This window comes from Atheta coriaria, unplaced genomic scaffold (assembly GCF_025399875.1).
Source record: "Atheta coriaria isolate IRGN ID8LTWV9N9 unplaced genomic scaffold, Caltech_Dcor_3.1 hic_scaffold_6_pilon, whole genome shotgun sequence".
Classification (NCBI taxonomy): domain Eukaryota; kingdom Metazoa; phylum Arthropoda; class Insecta; order Coleoptera; family Staphylinidae; genus Dalotia; species Dalotia coriaria.
In genome coordinates this window covers 5274688-5297168 of record NW_027045448.1, presented here as the reverse complement: position 1 = coordinate 5297168, position 22481 = coordinate 5274688, and the positions used below count along the sequence as shown (strand labels likewise).

Genomic DNA, 22481 nt, shown 5'->3' with positions numbered 1-22481 from the left:
CATGGCGCGTGGCTCAACATTGTCCATTCCTTATCATTTTCGGCAGTAAATAACAACTCGGTAAGTTTTCAAATGAATTTATTAAGTACTTTCAATTTCATACTCATAAAGACAACTTATACATCCTAATATTAATTAAATAGATATGTTTGTAATAGATTTACTTTATTTCATTTTCTTTCTTCCGCGTCTCCGCCAACAACAACTATCTGAGATGTTTTAAAAAGATGTCTATCAATACTTGCTGAGCACTCAAAACGCTCGTCAACTAGATATCATTAAAACCTCCTTAACAGTATTAAAATTTCGATTTCATACCGTTTTTTTGTTAATTAGTTATCGTTTGAAAATTTGCCACACAATTCGCTTCGATATTTATAAGATAAGATAATTACATGAACAGAAAACAGCAAAATGTAAAACAAACAACCATCAATACGCCCGCTGGTACGAAATTGGTTCCATTTTTCTCGTGGAAAAATAATTACACTGCAATCTTAACGCTGTGTATGTAACTTTTTTTGATGGAATCTGAGTATAATTATTTTCGCAGTAAAATAAGAACATTTCGTCGTAACAGCGTCTAAATTTCACTAAGTTATCGACAATGTAATGATTAATGGTAGATTTTATGCAATGATAAAATTGAGCTAAGTTTAAAAACCGTAGTAAAATATGTGATTATTATGTGTTTCTTTCTTGTAATCACTATTAACTATATTTTACTCTTCAAAAATTTGGTATTTCATTATGTTTAGTTTGTTTTTGGTTTGAATTTGTCACAATTTCACAATTTGTAAAATACATAAGAATCATTTAATTGTTCCGATGGCGCTGGCGGGGATATTACCTCGCTAGCCTCCTCCGCCGCCCAATTCTTCTTCATACTGTTTACGGAAACAGTCACCCACTGGGAAGAAGTCCCAGCATCGTTGTTGGTACATATTCCATACGTACGTTTCTTGACCAGTATATTCAGTATCCGGTTTGTTAATTAAGTGCATCAGGAAGAACCTATGACACAAAATTAGTTATAGATTTTTATAGTTCAAAGAAGATGTTAGTCTCTTACATGTAATTGGCCAAGTTATGTTCTTGCTGCACGTGCGTGTCGAACCCGTGCGGCACTTTATCAAAGTAATCTTTTCCTATACCACATATGAAGCAGTTGGACTCCATGTCCTCCTTCACACTCTCGAGTTGATCACGAAGCTCACCAAAAGCATCAATGATCAAACCTGGAACAAATCAAAAATGATTTAAGATGGATTTGCAGGGTAAACTTTTTGACTTACCCTGAATGATGGCCAACAAGATGACAATAATGAAGAAGAAGAAAGTGATGTCGAACATGATACGATATGCTTCGTAATCATCACCATCTGGTGGTTCAATTTCATCACCGATGCCACCACCAGCTCTCACACCTTTGTACAAATGGAATACGAAGCACGTTAACATATCATGACATTTTTTATCAACCTCATCGTCCTCTTCGCTCACATAGAACTTCCTGAAGAAGTTAAACGCAATCACAGTGTAGATATACACAATAATCGTGAGCAACATGACAGTCAACACTAATTGTTTGCCGTTGTGCGTTACTGACTGTAAGATGGTTCTCAAGGTTTTGAAACCGACAGCGACATCCAGTAAATGAGCAGCGAAGAAGAAGTTGTTGAAATTTCCGAGGATACTGAATGTAAAGTACCACAAGGAATACAAGAATGAATTGTCTGTGAATGTTACGCCTGCTTTCCACACTTGATAACGCCAGTCAATGCGTAGGATAAAGGCAATAATGCCTTTAGGCTCTTCTTCTTGTTCAGCAGCGAATGAGGTCTTTTCCATACCCAGGAGATTACTCATAGAATCAAAGTCGTAGGTCTCGCTGTACTTTTGTCGGACTTTCTTTTTAACAAACTTGTCCCAGTAGTTAACTGGGAACGACTTTGCTGATATTACAAGTTTATCCCAATGTGATTTTAGATCATCGTCCTCTGGTTGTTCAACAATGTACAGACCGTCGAATTCTAGTCGTCGAGCAATTTCTTTTTCACGTTTGAAGATAGCCAGTGGTACTTTGAGGTGGTAATAGGCAACGAGCATAGCTAGTGAGACTAAACTATGTATCATTGCCGCTAATCGCATTACGTGTTCCATGTAGAAGTAATCTTCGTCGACGTGTACCAGTTCTAAAGGATCTTCTTCTTCCTCTGATCCATCGCCTGATCCCCCTCCTCCACTGCCGCCATCATCCGCACCAGAAGCACCAGATCCTGAGCCTAATAAATCATCACCACTGCCACCAGCACCGCTGCCACCTTCATCTTCACCCAATGTTGACACCTAAAAGGTTTATTTTGAAAGTAAATTTAGATTGGTTCAACTTGGTTCGACTTACTTTGTAGAAGAGGAGCATAAAGTTGATACAGAAAGCCAAAACCAACGCAAGGTATTTCAGGTTATAGAAATGTCTAGCTAAGAAGGATACACATTTCTGAGTGTAGGCACCCAGGTTGAATTCTGAGGCCGCTGAAGGTTCGGCAGTTGTTTGTTGCTTAACTTCAGATTCAATGGCGGCCATTGCGGCTTGTTGTGCGGCTGCAGCTTCGGCTTTTTCTTGTGCTGCACGTTTTGCTGCTTCACCACCGAGGAGATCTTGTAGAGAGACTGGTTCAACTGGGCGTTCGCCATCTGGGTGTTCTGCACCTTCTTCGGATGTTGTTTCTCCTTCTCCTTCCATGGACGATTGATGGGAACCAGTGGGTGATTCATGTGGTGCCATTTTCATTCTGAATTAATACAGAAATTTAAGTTATCATTAGGGAAACTATAGGAAAAGTTCTATGAAACTTACTGTCCGCCTTCTTCTTTAGTTATGTCTAATCCAAACGCTTGCATTTGTCCTGCCGGTTCGTCAGTTGCTGGTAACGCTGGTAACATTCTCAAGTGTGGTTTTTCTTCTTCCTTTGTAGTTTCCTGAGGTTCTTCTTGTTGTGGTCCTCGCATCAGATTCATTAAGATTCCACCGAAGTAACTAAATTAAATTTTCATTAGTATAATGATGAATTTGACACAAATTAGAATACCTGGCACGTTTTCCAAAAAGTATTATTAGTACGCTTTGTAAAGATATTCATCCATTTTGTTAGTTAGTGTACATTATAATTAAATGTTTGGAATTACTTACCCAAAGACACATGAAACACCGTAACCAGAATAGTAGAAGACCAAGTAGATATTTTTGAAGAACGCTACAATAAGTTCGTAAATAGTCATCTGTTGCATCTCGGCCATCTTGTTTTTAATATTCGTAGGCGACAATGAACTCAATCCATAGGCGATACCATCCTTAACGCTCTGAATGCTGCGTGTAATTGGGTTTCCAGCTCTTTCTTCGTCATCTTCACCCATGTATTTATAACTAGTTGTTCTGTTAGCACCCGGTCCACCGGATTCTTCGACTGTCATAAGTGCACTAGCGTGCTGCATTTCAAAGATAGCATCCTCACAGAAGTTAATGAAAGCTTCCAGTTTTTCTTTGTCACCACCCTCAGTGACGATGGAGTAGAAGAACGCACGTTTAGACTCTTTAATTTGCGGTTTCTCCCATTGCTCGATGTTTGATTCCTTGATTTCGAAGTAAACACGTTCAATACGTTTGCTGCCGCCCATGATTTCAATGCGGCCCAAGAATTGCTCGAAGTAGTTCAATACGGATCCAGCTGTTTCCAGGAAGCGGGCAAGGCGAGGTTCATTTGGCATGTGCTCAGATAGATTTGTCAACAATACAGCCAAGTTGAAACCGATTTCAGCTGATGGTTCATGGAAGAGATCGACGAACGCAACGTAGTCAACTTTTCCTTCGTGGTTCACTTCACAGCAAGCAAGCAGGAACTCGATTTCTTCACTGGAATGAAGAATACACATTAGTATTCAGTTTTTATTAAAGGGTAAATACTTACGGAGTGTAACTCTTTGCTTGTTCCATCTTTTCTTTAAAGTCTTTGGGAAGCACCCATCCCTCATTGTTGGGATCCACTTCTTGGAAGCTAGGGGACGATATGAGGTCTTTCAGTTTCAGGAACATGTCGAAGTACTTAAGGATCATCTCTACGTTTGATGCGCTTTCTACCAGAGTGTCAACCATCTGCTTACCAATGGTGCCATTTACGACGTTACCTTCAAGCATGGAGAGCATCATGGTGATCATGTCCTTTTGCAAATTCAATAACTCCTTGAGCAAGTCCACTTGACTAGAATGTTTCGATAGTTTATCCTGCATGTGAGAAAAGAGGAAGAGGAAACCGCCAACGGCATCCCACAATCTTGAATGAGCCAATGCTTGCTGATTGAGAGTGCAAGGACCTTGAATTACTTCAGTCAAGGTGTTGAAAACCTGACTAGCGACCCCAATAGCTTTGAAGAAGTTGGCTTTACCAGCTGGGTCAATGAGAGTCTTACTGGAGTAGTGCCAGTAGAAGTCCATAATGGATTCTTGTAGACGCAGCAGGTAATCGACAGTGCAGATAACCACGTTGACTGTGGTGGTGTTACCTGCTTGGGTACGCAGATAATTCTGCCATTCTAAGTTGTGACCTTCGCAAGTCAGTTGGATAAATCGGAACAAGGCGCAGGTGAATTCAGCGTCGTGCATGTTCTTCTCGCCGGCGGCACCTTCAGAACCAACACCAAGACCTTCCGCTTTGGTGTTACGTTCGAAAGCGTCAAGATCTAAGACACTGCAACTGTTCATCAAACCAGCGATACTCGTGAAGAAGCCGACATCTTTCTTATCTTTAAGATGGTTGAGCATACCCATTTGGATGTCTACATTACCACCACGAAGAATAGAGATACCAAGTTGAAGGGTTTTCATAACCATTTCTGATTGGACACCTTTACTGGCAGAAATGTGAAGGAGGACCATTTCAGCAACGCCACGATTCGCAAGTCGTGCTTGAGCAAACAACAATTTTTGCTTCTCCATTTCTTGTTCCTATTTAAAAACACAATTAGTACTTTTTTGTTGACGTTAGGACAATGGATAGTACAAAATTAGTATTCGTTACCCAAAACTTCTCCATTGAAGTAATTTTCATTTTCATCTTTTGTTAGCCAACAAGCAAAACAGTTAGAGTTTAGTGTTTAATTCTACTTTACATACAATAGTATTGTGTATAAATAACTTACATGAATGGAAGCACCTCCTTCTTCACCCTCTCCGCCTTCTTCTTCCTCACCACCCTCTTCTTCTTCTTCACCGCAAGATTTAGCGATGATCTCCGCATAGCTCATATACAAAGGATCTTCTTGTAAAGCACCAGAACGTTCCGTCATGGCTCCTCTACAGAAGGTGGTTACCAATTGGGTTAGTGGATCGGGTTTACCTTCTTCTTCCTCTTCATCCTTCTTCTTTAATTCGGAGTCCTCGAAACTCTGTGTCAAGTCTTCAATGAGGACTTCTTGTCCCACATTCTCATCTTGTAGCCACAATTCATAATAAGTCCTTGCGAATAAGTTACACGCACGATGTCTGTGAATGAAATTATATTAACAAATTGAGCGATATAAAATTAGACGGTTAGTAACAACCTGCTTATCTTATACAGAGGTTTACACCTTAAACAAGCAACAGCTGCACGTTTTCTAGCAGCGTTCAACAAACGACCCCAACCATCCCTTTTATTTTTTGGACGTGTCGCCTAGAATTAGTGATTAGTTAATTAGTAAACACAGAAACACATCAAAGGTTAAAATTTCATGTTAGCGAATTAAATTATACAATTTATGAAGGAGTTTGGTGCTGTAAAACAAAAACAAACCTTGGCAAACTGTGTAATGACGCTTGACGGAAACACATAAGTACAGCTCGCTTTCTTTGCGTTGACACGCAACTGCGATAAACGCCTTTTTGTGTTTGTTGTGGATGATCAATCTAATAAAACAAATTTAATATCAAATAATAAAAGAAGTGTGAAAATGATTATTTAAAGCAATAGATATGTGTATTTACCATGTGCAAACCGTAAAGTACTTTCGCCATTGCAACAATACGTCCAACAGTCTCCTCCAAAGGATTGTTACCATTGGAATCTGTGGTGTTCACAGTTACGCATTTCTTGCTGCCTAATTGACTGTAGAGGAAATGTTGCCATGACATTTCATCGCTGGGATCGATTTTATCTGGCAATGTTAATTGCATCTTAGCGAAATCAGAGATTTCTTGCTCGGAGACGTTTTTCAGGAAGCGATCTTTGCAATGTTGTACCAATTCCTGTTCCCTACCAGCGAATAAATTAAGACCTACGGGTAACAATCTCTTTAGGCAAGCAACCATTAATGATGCTTGAATTTCCTTTGCTTTGTCACGTTTCTTATCACGGTTCTTCTTCTTCTTTTTACCACCACCACCTTGTTGTGCACCATCAGAGACTACGGTCCTTCTAGTTGCAGTTGGCATGATCAACACCATGTTGTCAATCTCATTAGCAGATATGAAGTTTTGTTCTTCCTTGAGGAAGTATTGACTGCGCGACCAGATATTAAAGATCTCAGCGATATGATTGTATAATCCTTCAGCTTCTTCAATGTTATTACGCAACCAATGGTTACGCTGCAAATCAACGTATTTGATTAGAAGTGGGTAGAAGGAGTAGATATCTCTGACGAGAAGATGCCAGTCTTCTTGTATCTGCGCCTCAACTTGTGATGTGTCATCTGAGGAGCTCTTGATAAAACCACGCAGAGATTCTTCTTTGTGGTACATTGTTTCTGTGCGTTTCTTAACTCTTTCTGCCAATGGCAGGAAGACGTCTTTGAGCAATTCTTCACTGCTGTTGATAATGATTTGTTGAGTGTATGCAGCGATGCGGGTCATCCAGGGTGCTGATTCGTTGCCGATGTTTTTACGGATAAGTTTCAGTACGTTCTTTAATAACTGATTCATATGTTCGGCTGTTACCATTGTAACATGATTACTAGAATAAATTTAATGACAATCTGCTGCTTCAATAATTATAATTAGACTTACCCTCCGGTAGGGCTGACATTATCTGGTCCTTGTCCCCACCAAATGGGAAGATATGAACAGAGCATAGGCATGGTCACATCGATAATGTGCATATCTTCATTGTAAGTTTTTTCACTTTCTACATATTGGTCCACTTCAGCCAGAATTGCCTCTAGAGTTGGCATTTGTTGTTCCATCTTAACCATAATATCTACAAAACAATCATCATTAACCATCCATAAGACTTCTCTCTACAAGTATAATTACCCTGAGCTTCTAGTGAATGATCAGCAATTCTATTAAGCAAAGAATACGGATTATGTTTATTCATGTGTGGTTCCAAGAATGCCACCGGGAAGCAAGACCCAAATGCGCCTAGGCATGAACCCAGCGCAGGTTTATGTCTTTCAATCTCAGTCTTCAGATATTTCCTGTCATGCGTGAGTGTATTATCAGTACCTAAGATGTACAATGCCGCTAGGATCTTGTACGAAGCAACCTGAATTTCATCAAGGAGCAAATCACTTCCATACTCGCAATTTGCCAAATGGTCAAATAATGCAGTTAACACTGGCAAGAGAACATGATTGACATAAAATAATGATGTTGAGGTTTTGAGATGAGTTCCTCTAAGGTGACTGTATTTCCCTTCTTGTAAGTTGATGATAGTGTGACCAAGATCATCAGCAGTGTTGTTGAAGAACGTCAACATAGATGTACGGATAAATTCAGGGCAATTCTTTACTAATGACTTGGCGTCGATAGCTTTGACAAGCACTTGAAGACAGCGTACAGTAATGCGGACATCTGCACCGAATGCTTGTAATTTAGAACGTAGCAAATTGGCTAATTTACAGAATAGGGCCGCAACCATTTCCTTTTCTTTCAAGGATGCAGCTCCTACGTTGTTAGTTGCAGTTGCGACAGCAATGAAATAACTTCTATGAGTTGAGAAGTATTTCTCCATCAATGGCAACACCACCTTAGAGAAGAATTTAATATCGCGTGTTGAGGTACTGAATGAATTTCGACGACTGAATGTTGCTGATGGTTTGAGCAGTTTCATGTTGATAGTAGCACGATCTAGATATTGAATCAGTTTCTCCAGCAGACTGTATGAGAAACGTAATTCAATAGCAGGTCCGGCACCTCCTTGTGCGTCTTCTTGACCTGGTGGTTTTGGTCTATGAAGTTTGTAACCTTGATACTGCATGTACTTTAAGAACTCTTGGGAACGCTCCCTGTCCTTTTTCTTTTCTTTGTCAGTGAGTAGGTCGTATGGTACCAGCTGCGAAGGGAAACCACCACCATTAATGTGTAACTCCTCTTTCTTCTTCTTTGACCAAATATCATGAGCGTTTTCGGCCAATCGTTCGGCCATATTCTGCATTTCACGAGACAAAGTCAAATTGGTCATATCTACTGGATGTGGATTATAGTTCATGGCGGAGTTTGCTTCCATTTTGGAAGATCTTCTGATTGAATTCCTTTGATTTGATGGTACATCAACTTCGGTATGCTCAATAGTCCATTTCAAGGCCAAAAGGGCTTTGAGTGATTCTCGTACGGGTTCTTTGTATCTTTCTTTTTCATAATCACTTAGCATAGTGTAAGGCTTCAACCTTGGATGGGTCTTGTTAGCATCAGACCATTGGTCGGCATGTTGCCAACCACTTTCTAACTTCCTACTTGCCCAAGCATCGTGATAGTGTTCCGAAAACTTCTGAACTATGGAGTTTAAGTCGTTGTTAAGCACAACAGCTGAGGTATTAATAGGTTCTGGATCATAAGGTCCATCAGGGCTACAGGCTTTGTTACCATAACATTCATCATCAAAGTTCTTTGATAAAGAGTAATCTGGAGGTAAAGCGCATCCAATAGCAGTCAGACAAGGCAAGGCTTTACCGAATAACTCCGGATCGTATTCCATTTTACTTAGAGAGTCGAAAATGTTTGAGAAAAGAATCATAGTGAGACGTTTCTCCTCATCAGTGGAGGAACCAAATTGACTGCCGGCACCTCCACCAGTAGAGCCGTAATATTTACCACAACGATCGTAATGTAATGTCAACAGGCGCAAAGCAACTGTGGTGTATTCAGATAAGTTGGATACGTCAACTGTCAGCTTACGAAGAAGCTTCAACATCATTGACGGGTGCAACTGGCTTGTTAAAGCCACCAAGAAGTCAGAAACACCATCACGTTGACCTTTAGTCAACATTCGGTTTTTAGACAAACGGTACACGGTGTGCAAAGCCGCGTCCAAGAGGGAAGCATAGTTTTCCACTTCAGAGTAGAATCTGCTATGTTGGATGAGCAGAGGAAGAATTGAATTACCCATGTAGCGATTCATGCTGAGCGCCATGTCAGATTCACTACCATCATTCTGAAAATAACAGAATTTTATGAAGAATACCACTATACAATTTAAAATTTTAACTTACTCTATCAAGAATTGTACAACAACGAAGATCCGGCAAGAATGCTTCTTCAAGCAATTTGAAGAACAATTCCTGAGTTTCAATACCGTAAACACGTTCCAAGAATAGTACAATAGACTGTTTGTTACCAGGCAATAAACCAGATGGCATGTCTGATTTGGGTCTTTCTTCACCGGCGGCTGGGTTCATGATAGTGAAGCGCAAACTCAATACACCTTGCAAATCTTCCAGTGGTACCAAAGATCTAAGAATAGATCTTGCTCTGAGTGATTCGTTCTTTCCCTGAGCAATAACCGCCGCATCTGGAGCACATCTACCGAGAAGATCTACTAGGGTACAGTAGAAGGTCAAAATAGCAGCACCGGTATCGATATAATCTTCATCGTCATCACTCTCAGGTAATGGATGTTGGAATTGGGCACAATTAACAGTGCCTTCAGCTTCATCATTCATTAGTTTACGACGATCACTGATTCGTTCGGACATTTTGTTTGCTTCCACAATGGCTCTCATTAAACCTTCTCCTTCACCTCTAAGGGCAGGACCCAAACATTCTGGTCTTCTGATTAGTAAACGAATGACCAAGTTGGCGTTTTCCTCCACGGATTCACCATTAACCCAGACGCAGTAACGAAGGAAGTCGAGATAACGTTCACCTTCGACTGGATCCCAACCTAAATCAGGGTAACCCTTCTCGACCAAATCAGAATTGGATTGTAAACCACAACGAGATAAATAGATAGCAATTTTCTCGAGGTAGTGTTCACGCAGGGCCAAAGCTAATTCAGTGTTTTCCATCAGTGATGAATAGGCAACGTCCAAAGGTGTTGACCCACGAAGGCTCGGTCGTGATAACAGAATGTTACTGTTGTCCAATAAGAAGTCAAAGTGTTCGAACATGGCCTTTTGATTTTGGCGACCAGTACGACAGAAATAACACAAGAAACGACAACAAGCGACCACCATCTCATGAGTAGTATCTTTGCTCTTTGGTACGGCCTCACCTTCACCAGTTGGAGCTGCGCTAGCTTCGGTTTGTTCCTGTGATCTGCGGCCCAGGGTATTTATCATGACTGCCATGACGTTTTCATGGATACGCAAGACGCGAATCAAATCAGGATGTTGGAAGAATGTGTGATTATTTACGAATTTCCACAAACGCATGCGCATTAGTTCCTTTTCTTCGGGAGACATTTGTACTGGCAGCAAGGCGCGAATTTGACTTAAGCTTACCCACATCTCAGCAACGTCATGCTTTGTTTTAGAGTTGATTACGTAGGTTTTGCTCAAAGCGCGGATCAATTCACCAACTGAGTCGTATTGCCTTACGAGGAGATTGAACATCTCCTGAACCAGTTTTGGTAGTTCAATTTGGGTTTCCTCAGCCCACCTGACAATAGTTGCGATAAGTACTTTCCTGAATATTTCTTCAGGAGTTTTCTTCTCGGGCTCTTCAGGTTCTTTTGGCTCAACTTCTAATTCCTTAACTGCATTGATAAAATTGTACAGGCGTTTGAACGCGTTTGGTTTAACTACTTCCTCTGTGACTTCTTCTTCAGGCGGAGCTTCCAAAGCTTTCAGAGAGACATGATGCATCAAAACAGCATGGAACTCGTTCATCTTTTCACAGAGGTCTTCACCGATTGGACAATTTTCTTTATCGTCTTCTTCGAGGTTCTTAAAAGATAAGATAGCCTTCATTTGTTCTCGTGGAGGGCAACGGAATTCACGTGTCTTTTTGGCGGCTATAGCAGATGGAAGATCAGATTGTTTAATCTCGATGTAACGGCGCAACTGGTCAGTTTGCAGTTCTCCTACGTAGTCATGAGAAAACGCAATGATGGATTCTACTCTGTGACGCAACTGCACGTCATTAAGATGATGCAATAAGTAGCACATTTGTAATTTAGCACCTTCAGAAATCTTCATTTCGAGGAGACCTTTGCGATGCTCGTCTTTACCTTCCCTGTCAAAGTTTTCATCCCAGGTTTCCGGGTGTACCATAGTGAGCAGTTTTATTATATCTTCATCGGTAAGCATACCCACCAACAACAATCTATCCAAGAGTTTGAGTAATGGCACGAAGAGGTTTTCATTTGAACCACCAATAGGGTCCCGGTTGTGAACCTGATTGGCTTCTACTGCTTCCGTCAATGCTTGCATGATATAATCACGTACAACATCCAGTGGGAAGTATGGGGAGTATAAATTTACAATTTTATCAATAGAGTCCGTAATGTCTGTCATTTTCATTTGCGGCATTACTGATTCTACTTGCAGATTTTTCAAACTGTGCTTCATCTCGTCATCTTCATAGAGTTCTTTGAGTTGTGGACCAAGTGGGATAACATATTCCTTTTTGCAGTTTTCCCTAAAGTCAAAAATAACAGAATAAGTTTTTAACATTCATACTGGTATTTAATAAACTTACATTGTTGTTGCATGTGATTCCAAATGAATAGCAATGAGCAAATCATAGAATCCTTGCCTGAGTGGACCACTCATATATTCTGCTTTGATAGCATACAAAAGTTGTTTCTGATCCACATGTCTGCACAAAGCGTGTGCAGCTCTGTAATTGCTCTGATAACACAAAGCCGCGTATAGTGTTAAGGTGTGTGCGTGGAAGGACAAGAGTTTATCCATTTCGATCAGTTCCAAAATATCGATACATCTGTCTTCTTCAGGGATGTGAAGAGCAAGCATAGAAATAGCGTCCTCGCATAACATTGACCAACCGCGAATATCTGACAGTTTCAATGCGTGTACTTGAAGACTTTGATTAGGTACCCTCGCCCATTGATGAGGTTTCAAACACTGCACCTTCAATCTTGGTGGGAACTGAGGGATCACATGTTTAGAACTGTTCTGTAATACAGCTGCTGACAATGGTAGCGTTGTAGCAGTTCTACCTAGTTCAAATTGCAGACAATCTTTGCTCGTTGCTTCAATGAAAATAGCCGGGAACAATTTAGTATCCGGTTCCATTTTGTAGCAATGTCGAGTGCCTTTGCCCTCGCAGGTAAAAGAGATTATCCCTGTGGCAGCGTCAGCGAAACAACCGATAAACATTCCCTGAGATGCTGCTTTACCCGAAGCTTCTTGATTCACTTCATTGTAGAGCTCATCCGCTCTAACCATGTAACACGTTTGACGATCGATATAATCAACCACTTGATCATAATCATCTACAATGACTACAGAGGCCTTTAGGACTTGATTCTGGTTGAAATCTTTTGTGAAACTGTGATATTGTGTTGTCACCCAGCCAACATAGACGTGAGTTGGATCCTGACCGGGGAATACTCGGACACCATAGAAGTACTCATTGATGAGTTTAAGGCATTCCGCATCGAATAATTCATTACCGATGGCTTCTACGTCCGATGAAGTCGGGACAGAGAGTTGGTGCTGAGAAGGCAGTTCAGATTGTGATTGTTTCATTGTTGGTTGTCGGTTTAACATGGTGTTGGATACTTGTACTGGTGGTTCTGGTTCAGGGGTTTTGGCCTTTGTCTTGTTACGTTCGGCACTTGCACCAGCATCTCTTTTCTTGAAAAACCTAAATTTACAAATATAAAAATCAAAATTTACTCAATTTACATGGGCATCACACTTGTGTAAAATAATCACTCTGTGTTTGTGAAAAACACCACACCAATACTATTAGTACCTTTTATGTAGGCTAAGTAGCCTTAAACTATGCATGGTATGTAAATTAAAATGTTATGGTTATTAATTTATTATGCATAGAGATTAGAATCATACCTGAAAGGGGAACGACCACGTTTCTTTTTGTCGTCTGTGTTTTCCATATTCAATTCGCTTGTGGAACGTTGCATGTTTGTGTTTGCAGCTAACGCTATAAGAGAATTAGATTCAGATCAATATCTCCATTTTATTTTCTTACTAGTACATACTGTCTCCTTCAAATTGGGCCCGAGGAATGGAACCTTTTCGTGGCGGACGACCTGGAGTTTTCTTTTTGCCTACAACTTCATCAGCTTCGACTGCATCTTCCGCGTAGTTTCTCTGAAGTCCTTTAATGTCACTCATGGAGAATCCACTTTTCATTATTTGCTCAATGTGTGCTGGGTTTGTGGCTACTTGGCTTTCCGCTTCAATACGCAAACGATGTTGACGTAGTTTAATTTCTTGCCAGCGTCGAATCTTTTCTTCCTCGCTAGATTAAAGAATTAAAAATTAATTAAGGAAATTATTGCAAGTAAAACTATAATCATTTACGTGATAAATTCCGAATGACAAATGACAGGCAAACTCAATCTTAAAAACTCCCAGTTTGCCTTCTCCATTGTCTCAAACGTATTGTGACTAATCTTCAATGCTGGCGGACTATCCGAACCAGCAAGGATTCTGGTGACATCAATCTTTGTATCGGGCATATCATCAGTATTTTCGAATATCGGTTGGTCCTTGGTGTACCAGTAGGTGACAAATCGGTTCATATTAACGCAGAATGGCTCGTATCCTTCTTGCAGACCGCAAGTGGTGAACCATTTTAGTTGGGTAACGTCCTGGCCGAAACACAAGCGCGCTTTTTGTCCTACGCCTAGTGTAAATGCAGGGACGAAATTGTCACCCTGCACATCAGCAAATGTGGTCTCACCGCCCAAGGCGTCCATTAGTAATTCACCATTCAATGAAAAACCTAATAAAAATAACTCTTTAAAATCTGTTTTCATTCATAACGAACATGCGTTTGTAAGTAACAGGGATTGCAACAAAACATGCAGTGCGTGATATTATTAAAACTACGTGAATTTTATCTGACACAAAATATTTGAACTGGTTTATATACTTTTAATACTTCTTAATTTTTATTTTTGCTAGATAAGTTATAAGAAAATAACCCAGGTATTTTTCTGTTTCTTTTTTGTTCCATGCGTACGAATGTATATAACACACGCTGCTAAATACGTTTGAATTAATTTACAAAAGCAGTTAGCAAAAAGCCAATCGTATTGCAAGTAAAAATTGAATTAGTAAGATCGAACTGCATATAAGTATTTGATTGAAAAAGAACTCTTACTAATCGTATGATCAATGACATCTAGAAATACGCCAACCACGTCTCCAACTTGCCACTGCTTTCCGAACGATTCCGCCGAATTGCAATAAACTTTCTCTTCCTAAACGAACGACAAAAAATACACCAACACTTAGCATGCTAAGGAAACACTTAAACGTAAACAGTTTAATTGTAAATTGTGTAAACCAAACAAAAACAATTAAAATATAACTAAACAAAAATGGAAAAAATAAAAACTCACTAATTGTGTGATCACTTAAATCTAAAAAGCAACCGATTATGTCGCCAACCATATACTTGAGGCCAAAATGATAAGCTTGATTTCCGTGTATCTTAAGTTTCTTAATTAACCATAGGAAATTCAAAAATATTAACAGAAAATAAAATAAAATAATAATTGGAAATAATAAACACATCACACTGATATCACATAGAGTTGAGCTTAGCAAAACGCTTACATTGAAACCGTCAAAGGCCCAGGTGCTTTCATCAGCGCCCAGCATTGCCCCAGGTGGACAGTCGGATTTTGCCCAACCAACTCGCATGGGACCGGCGGTTAAAATTTCAAACTCGAAGTACCATTTGCCCGAGTTGACCGCGTACGTTTTTTCAACGCGGTAAGTCCTGAAAGCAGCTTGTTTCTGGCGAATAGCATCCGCCAACAAAGCTGAAATATAAAAAAGAGGTAGTAACTTGCTTGAAACTTCTATTTTTTCTAAGATATTACTTTCTTGTTGTTCTCCTGTTGGTGGATCAATGACATATCCATAAACCAGTAGCGTCCTCACAGTTTCCGAGGCAGTGTCCCGATTGGCTTTCTTGATAGCCTCGTCGACCTTGCCGTAAGGCACCAGATGCGGACTTCTGAACATGTCGGGGTCTTCATTGAGACCATAAGTCCACCCTTGTTGAATACGCTCTTTGGCCCATAAGTTATGTGTGTTTTCGGCAAGTTGATCAACAAGTTCCTCCATTTTAACGTTGAGTGTAATAGCACTCAGGTCTAATGGTGCTGGTTTGTAACCATTGGCTTGCATAAAGGGGTCGTTTGGTAAACGAATGCTCTTAATACGAGATGGGGGTTTATCTAAAGTAATGTAATATCCCAAGGCCAAAATGGTTCTGAAATTGTCACATTTTTAGATAATATATCTTAAAGGAATTATGATAATATTTACTTGATTGTTTGCACTGCTAACTGTGAGTCGTATTTCTTCTCTGCTGCTGGAAGTTTTTCGAACTGCACTAAGCATGGGTGTATGTGATTTAAATCATCTCTATAATCCCCCCACATCCATCCGGCTTCGATCTTATTCATCGCCCACATTTCGTGGATGTTTTCTGCAAGTTTATCCTTAATTGTTTCTATATGACTTGCTAGGGATACCATGGAGGTGTCCACTGGGTTTGGCACGAAAGCTGTGTCGTCCTCGACCACTAACGGACCGGCTAAGACCACTTTGTTCATGTTACCGAAATAAAAGCATGGATCTAAACTTAGTACTTGTTGTGGTAACAAACTTTCCACCAGCGGGGAGAATTCGTCTGGTGGGACAAACTTTAGTCTACCGTGATCTCCACCCAAGAGGAATCGACAACTAGAAATATTCAATATTTTGTAAACATTCGGTATAGTTTACTATTAATTTAAGTTACCTCAGTTTGGAGGAGCAACTGATAACCGGAAAGAACATTCCATCAAGGTTAAAGTTGCGGAAGGAGCCCCTGATGGGCATACCATTGAACATAAATGATATTGTAGGTCCAGTTAAGTCTAAGGCACAACCAATCACGTCATCTGTAAAAAAAAATCAATTAATTTAGTAGTGACCCAGAATGTTAACAATGGAAATAGTACTTTTCTTTATAAATGGTTCTGTTATTTCATCAACCACCTTTGTTGATCGTCCACCCGTCCATAAGTAGGCACCATCAAAACCAAATGAGTACAAGTCATCACCCACACCATTGCCACCCCACTTTTCACCACCTCCTGGGTAAGGAATATAACTGAAAGCATTAAAAATTATATAGAACATCATTAATCATCAAAAAATGATTAAATACCCTTTGGAATTCGCCCAACCAATTCGTAAATGTGGCATCATATGCGTGGTCTGCTCAATGTGATCTACAGTCACCTCAAAATACCATTTTTGATAAATGGCACTGCCTTCAACCCTGCCCACGAAAATATTTGGCCGTACACTCGCAACATGATCCACAAGCTGTGTTTGCAGCAAGAGATTTTTCCCGGGCAGTAGGAAATCTGCGATGTTATTCTGCGAGTCACGTACAGCCACACCATTACCAACGCATAGTGAGCAAAGCACATCGAGTACTTTTGGATCCCTGCCATGCTTCTCCAACAGTGAGATGATTACCTTGATGTGCTCATCCTGAAAATGAATATTTAATAGCCTGTTATTTATTGTGTGCTATTCCGGCAACTCACTCTCATCATGTTCAAGGCTTCCGGAGAATCGATAAGCACACAATGCAAGACATCTAACATGCCAGTGCCTTCACCAGACGCCTGTGAGCCCAATCTAGAGAACAACCAGTTCAAACGATTTGAGTTGGCGAATTGTGCGCAATTTGTATGGTTGCCTTTGATGATAGCAGCTAACAATTGGTAGAGATAACTGCCAATCAATTCCCAGTTTTGATCGCCAGCGAGGGCAGCGACGAAACCCGAGGAGGTGATAACATTGATTTTATCAATGGCGTCTAGGATTAAATTGAGGATACCTTCCTCTTGGAACAAGTCCTGTCGGTTGCGCAGAGCGCGCAGTTTGTTTTGCTTCTCCTCATGTTCAATATCGTCCTCGGGTTGTGCGAAGTAGTTGATCAAATCTTCTAAAGACATTACCATTTCGTTTAGGTTCACAGAGGCGAAAAAGAGAGAATGCCTTCTGTTCACTTGCAACGTTTCCAGAGCGTTGATGAATTGTGTGAACAAAGAACTGCATTTACGGATTACACGTGCGGTCCTCGATTCTTCCTCTTGACTCCTACTGAAGTCGAGACCGTCGTCCATCTTGCCTTCTTCGTGTAGCACTGCTTGTTTCTCTTCTACTTTACCAACACCTTTTTTCTTGGTTTCGTATGACTATTGAAAAATACAAATATTAGAAATATGTTAATGTTAGGTGATTGTTTTTAATATTACTTTGTAAGTTAACCAAAGCCCCGAATCGCAATGTTGTACAATGACGGTGGAGTCGCCATATTTGATAATAGGCGCGCCGATAACTTCGAGATCCTTGTCTTCAAGCACCACTTTTTGATCGTCTTTCTCTTGTCGCAAACAAAACGTCGATATCGACACATTGGCCTCTTCCTTTGCGACGAGAAACAGTTCGTTGTTTTCATTCACGCCCAAATACCTGCCCGTGGTCAGGTGGCGAATGCGCATCGGGTGGAACCAATTAATGAAACCACCCGTCCACTTGGTACGTGCCAATTCCAAACGCCACAAGGAACGAGCTTGGGACATTACACTACCTCCTTCATAAATTACCATACTGCAAAGATATTGATTAAACAAATTCGGTTTTGTTCAGTTTGTTAGTTAAATTACTTTTGTTGCGGTTCGGAATTCCATGTCGAAGGAATCGTGAGACATTCATCGCCGCCATGGAAAAATCTGAGTACATCACCGCCGAATACATAGCCGACATATTTCATTTTTGAAATACCAGTACCATACGGCTGGACAGACCAGTGCGTGATTTGGAAACTTGCGTTGACGATGGATAATTCATTTTCTTTTGTTGTATGCTACAAAGTAACAAGATTACCATCAAGTTTAAAGTTTCAGTTTTAATATGAGAACTTACCAAGTATCTTTCAGTTGCAACTGATACCAAAATCAAGTCGTCACCAACACGTACTTTTTCACCCTCAGATCTAATATAAAATAGTGTTACTTTATCTTTTCTAACATAATATTTAATAATATTCATACCTTTGTTTGCTGGCTGGATGAACAGTCCACCAGCAAGCTTCACCTCGGCTGTGTTCTTGAAGACCAACATCGAAAGCAAGTTTATCATTGCTTGAACTCGTTGACAAGCACGCCAAATACTACAACGATAATATTGTGTTTATTTGGATTAATTCGATAAATTTTCGCTTACCATGTCACTGTTCTGATGACGCAGAAGAATTGCATTGCCGTAAAGTAGTGTGCGATGTCCGGAGCCAGTTCCCTTTCCCTACAAACACATTCAACATGCGCAAAAAATCAGCACTATGCCCAAAAGTTACGGTATGCAAGTGCATAGTTGTACAATTTCTAAAATAGCTAGACTATCTGCGTGGACGAACGAAACGATACATTGAATAATTGATTATATGGTCTACAACAGCAGCAAATAACTTCTACTCTACGACAAATAAACATGTACATCACATAAAATCATTATGATTATGATTAGTGGATAGAAGCTTAAAGAATTGATTTCTATGTTTATCGAAGAAATTTATTCGTGTTAGTTTAGAGTGAATATCAGTGAAACGCATTGTTTATTATGGCAGTATGATAGCAAGCAAAGAAAAAGATAAAAGGTGAATGAGCGTTCTACAAATGAGAGGTGTCAGTTTTTTTCTTCAACAACTACGTCTCTAGTATTAATAAAGGATCAATTGCTACAACAAGTTGACAACGTTTGTTAGAGTTTAGAACAACTTTCGGTTTACTTTGAATGCAGCGCTCAATTGTTTATTGGGGGGTACTTACAAAGCCACCTTCACCCTGAAATTAAAAATACATAAGGCGGATGAAATTAATGAACGTAACGGAAATGAAATCAAATGAAATAAATCAACATCGGAATAAATTGTACCCAATGCTATACAAAAACAACCATATCTATCATGGGAGCGTATAAATTCTGGTGTGTGTATTAAAAATCATCATGAATTCGTCACCTACAGTTGGGGTGAAAAATAAAAGGTTAAAACAAAACAGAAATGAATAAAGCGAAATGATTCATGAGATAAGCTAGTGTTGAACTGGGAATGAAACTAGATCTACTTTTGTAGAGTTACAAACAAGGGTATCACAAAAATATATCATCTATTAATTAGTCAAATTCTTTTATGGGGACTTTGATAAAAACAAAAATTAAGGGATTTTGATTTTTAAATATTTACTTTGAGAAGATCGGCTGTTGTTTCTTTATTTATCTATGTTTTATCTGGTTTGGTTTTTAATTTATGAAACTTACGGTTTCACTTCCGGCCGCAGTGACCAACTCCTGCAGAGCGCGTACGGAAAGCGCCTGCTCAATGACAAACACACACTGCGATAGATCTGGCGGGATATTCTAAAATTTAAATGTCATTAATTATATACAATATATTTTATGTTAATGTTTTTGTACCTTATCGGCGATGTTCTCTAGAAAACAGTGTCGATTACCAAATCCTTCGGCGGCCAAACACACTCGCTCGCCGGTCGCCGTGCACGAAAGACACACCATGTCTTCCTGCGAAGTCGATACAGTTAATTAGCAAAAGTGCACAAACAGGAAATGCGGCAGAGTTGTTGTTTCTACGTACCGTGCGCAGGAATGAAACATCATCCTGCTCGGATCCCCCCTCGGCCTCCGCCATCGTGGGGCTTCAATTATCTACAACACCAAAGAGTTTATTATCACATCGTGCACTTGGTGTGACGTCGCCACACTTGGGGTTGCGCATCGTGCGCGGAGCAACAGGATAACGCGCCGCGGAGGGTCCTTGCCGAGTGCGATGCGGCAAGGGCCGACGAGTGGGGAAGCGAGGACTCGCGTGTGACATGCGCCCTTTGCCTGTTTGCACTCATACATAGATATGCTCTATAAGGGTGGTTGAAGGGAGTCTGGTATATGTAGGTTGTCTCTGCGGGTTTTGTCTATTCTGCGTTATTTACGCTCGGTGTTGGATGTCAAGCTTTCATATCACACATTTCCACCACCCCTAACCGCCGACAGATTAATCATTTTATAATTTACCACGTGGCAACTCGTACCATTCGAAATATTTGCATAACAAAGAGTCGCATCGATTCATTCTTCGTCACGGGGTTGAAATATGCCGGAATTCGTTGAATTTTATTTACAATATTACAAAAATACTATTTCAAGGACTGAATTTAATCGATATTTTTTTGTTACATTTGTACCGAACAGTTAATTAACATTAACAATTGTTTGGATGGTGTTAAACGGCTTTAAAAGACTTTTGTAGTGAATTTTTGGTTGCGTGCAGGAAATTTATTACGTTGGCCATTTCTAAGGAAGTCGTTTGTGGTGGAGCGGAAGTAGAGCTTTTGTATCGTTATCAAAAATACATTAACACGTAATTGGGACACTGGTTATGAACGTTTATTTAGGGTCAGAATAAAGCAGAAAGTGTAATCAAATCTAAATGATGACAGTTTAAGAATACCCACACCTACACCAATACAGGGTGGCTTAAATTAAATAATATTAATAATTGAAACATTTTATCATGAAAAGAATAAAGTTTAACTTTGTTTGTAGTCGAAGTACTGCCTGCTTTGCGTTAGGCTATAATTACGCCTATTTCACGGTCAATTTACGCTATAATTTAAACGGTGGAATATTTGACATTCGCTGCTAAACTATATAATGATTTAAATGATTTACCAGCAAACCGAAATAAACCGCACCTCATAAAAGTGTGTGACTGTAACTCACTTACACGGCCCGTCAAGTCAAACAAAATACGCGAGACAATAAGAAGTTGATATTCGCTATTCGTATTCTGTCCAAATCGTGTACGTAGAGACAGCGTCTAAATATAATTGAATGAAAAACTTGCACGGAAAATAGAAATAGCACGAAGCTCTCTTTCTTTCTTCACAAATTTTTGGTAGGCGAGCGGACTTGCGGTGTATTACATTTCAAATCGGGCAAAACTGTTTTCAAACATTTTAAGTGCCAATCAGGGATTTACGCATTTTGGAATTTGTATGCACATTATGATTAAACTGTAGAGATTTTCACATATTATTTTGGATTTATGCAGTGTTTGTATTTGGCACACGTTGAACAAGGTTCGACTGATGACGAACACGTGTTCGGAGCGGTGATTAATATGTTACTAATTATTGCCAATATTTGCATTTCGGATCCTGATTTTTCGATGACATCAACCTTCTAAATTTCGCCCCGAATGTACAAAAATGCGTATGTTGTATTTTATGTTACATAAACTGCTATTTTTCGTTTCAATTAATTTGCACAAATCAATAAGCAAGTTGAGATAATTTCGACGCCATTTTGTTTGCGAATTTTAATGTTCATATTTCACATTTCAGATTGCCGATTACAAATTCATTTCGTCGGACCGGGAATATTGCCGCACGCACACACAGGAACAGGTAACACAACGAATGAAAACTCAAACACGCATTTGTTACCGGTTAATTAATCCAATTCAGTTCGATCGTGTCGATGCATGTGGGACGGATTGAATCGAAGTCTTTTGTTAAATCCGGATGGTTCGTTCTTTTTTGTACACACACAGCGTTAAGATTCGAAACGGACTGAATGTCGCACTAGCGGCAAAAATCTATTTATAAATTAGAGCTGTTTTATTAGTATTTTTAGTTTCGAGACTGCTGCGCGTCCATGCGGACGAGCACCGGCTCACACGCTGCGATTTAGATTTGCTAAGACATCAAGCGGATGTGATGATTTTCCCGAATGAGCTTTTCGCGCTTCCCGAAACCTATTCAACTTGCATTCGCCAATGCTATATGTTAAAATGGTTTAGTGACAAATATTGCATAATTTTTGCGAGTTTACGTTGTGTTTTAGGAAAATACTGCCAAAATATTTTATATTAAGTGTGAAAAAGGTCCAAAGTGCTTACAAGTTATTATTTCTTGAATATTAACAGAATTGTCATAAAGTTTATCATTCACAAGGTGAAAAAAGTCCATTTACGCACTTGTGCG

The 22481-nt window shown here is 39.8% G+C and overlaps 1 protein-coding gene across 11 annotated transcripts; it reads right to left on the bottom strand.

The window, feature by feature from the left end:
* Positions 1–61: 61 nt before the first annotated feature.
* On the bottom strand, positions 62–22099 carry RyR (Ryanodine receptor). Of its 11 annotated transcripts, none has more exons than XM_065304038.1 (35): positions 21942–22099; positions 20075–20145; positions 19897–20001; positions 19741–19839; positions 19251–19265; positions 18649–18726; positions 18477–18595; positions 18349–18418; positions 18090–18289; positions 17679–18033; positions 16962–17618; positions 16574–16905; positions 16365–16516; positions 16163–16304; positions 15685–16104; positions 15234–15628; positions 14965–15173; positions 14507–14606; positions 13702–14125; positions 13377–13639; positions 13225–13318; positions 11888–13018; positions 9460–11827; positions 7283–9401; positions 7037–7226; positions 6020–6983; positions 5599–5708; positions 5197–5539; positions 3969–5002; positions 3194–3913; positions 2861–3040; positions 2405–2795; positions 1296–2349; positions 1073–1238; positions 62–1014 (listed from the first exon to the last, which is right to left on the bottom strand). In XM_065304038.1, the coding sequence occupies exons 2-35, from the start codon at positions 20126–20128 to the stop codon at positions 855–857; spliced, it is 15213 nt and encodes a 5070-aa protein (XP_065160110.1). In that variant the 5' UTR covers positions 20129–20145; positions 21942–22099; the 3' UTR covers positions 62–854. The 11 variants fall into 11 exon arrangements, with proteins under 11 accessions (XP_065160110.1, XP_065160105.1, XP_065160114.1 ...); XM_065304033.1 differs by lacking the exons at positions 5599–5708; positions 19251–19265 and adding exons at positions 3093–3125; positions 5076–5111; positions 5829–5941 and having other exon boundaries at positions 14965–15628; XM_065304042.1 differs by lacking the exons at positions 5599–5708; positions 19251–19265 and adding exons at positions 5076–5111; positions 5829–5941.
* Between the last annotated feature and the right edge of the window lie 382 nt (positions 22100–22481).

Coding starts and splice junctions, on each gene's coding strand:
- RyR (XM_065304033.1), bottom strand. CDS start 20,128: ATGGCGGAGGCCGAGGGGGGATCCGAGCAGGATGATGTTTCATTCCTG. Junction 16,517..16,573: donor GGTTGGGCGAATTCCAAAGG/GTATTTAATCAT, acceptor TAATGCTTTCAG/TTATATTCCTTACCCAGGAG. Junction 16,105..16,162: donor AGTTGCTCCTCCAAACTGAG/GTAACTTAAATT, acceptor GAATATTTCTAG/TTGTCGATTCCTCTTGGGTG.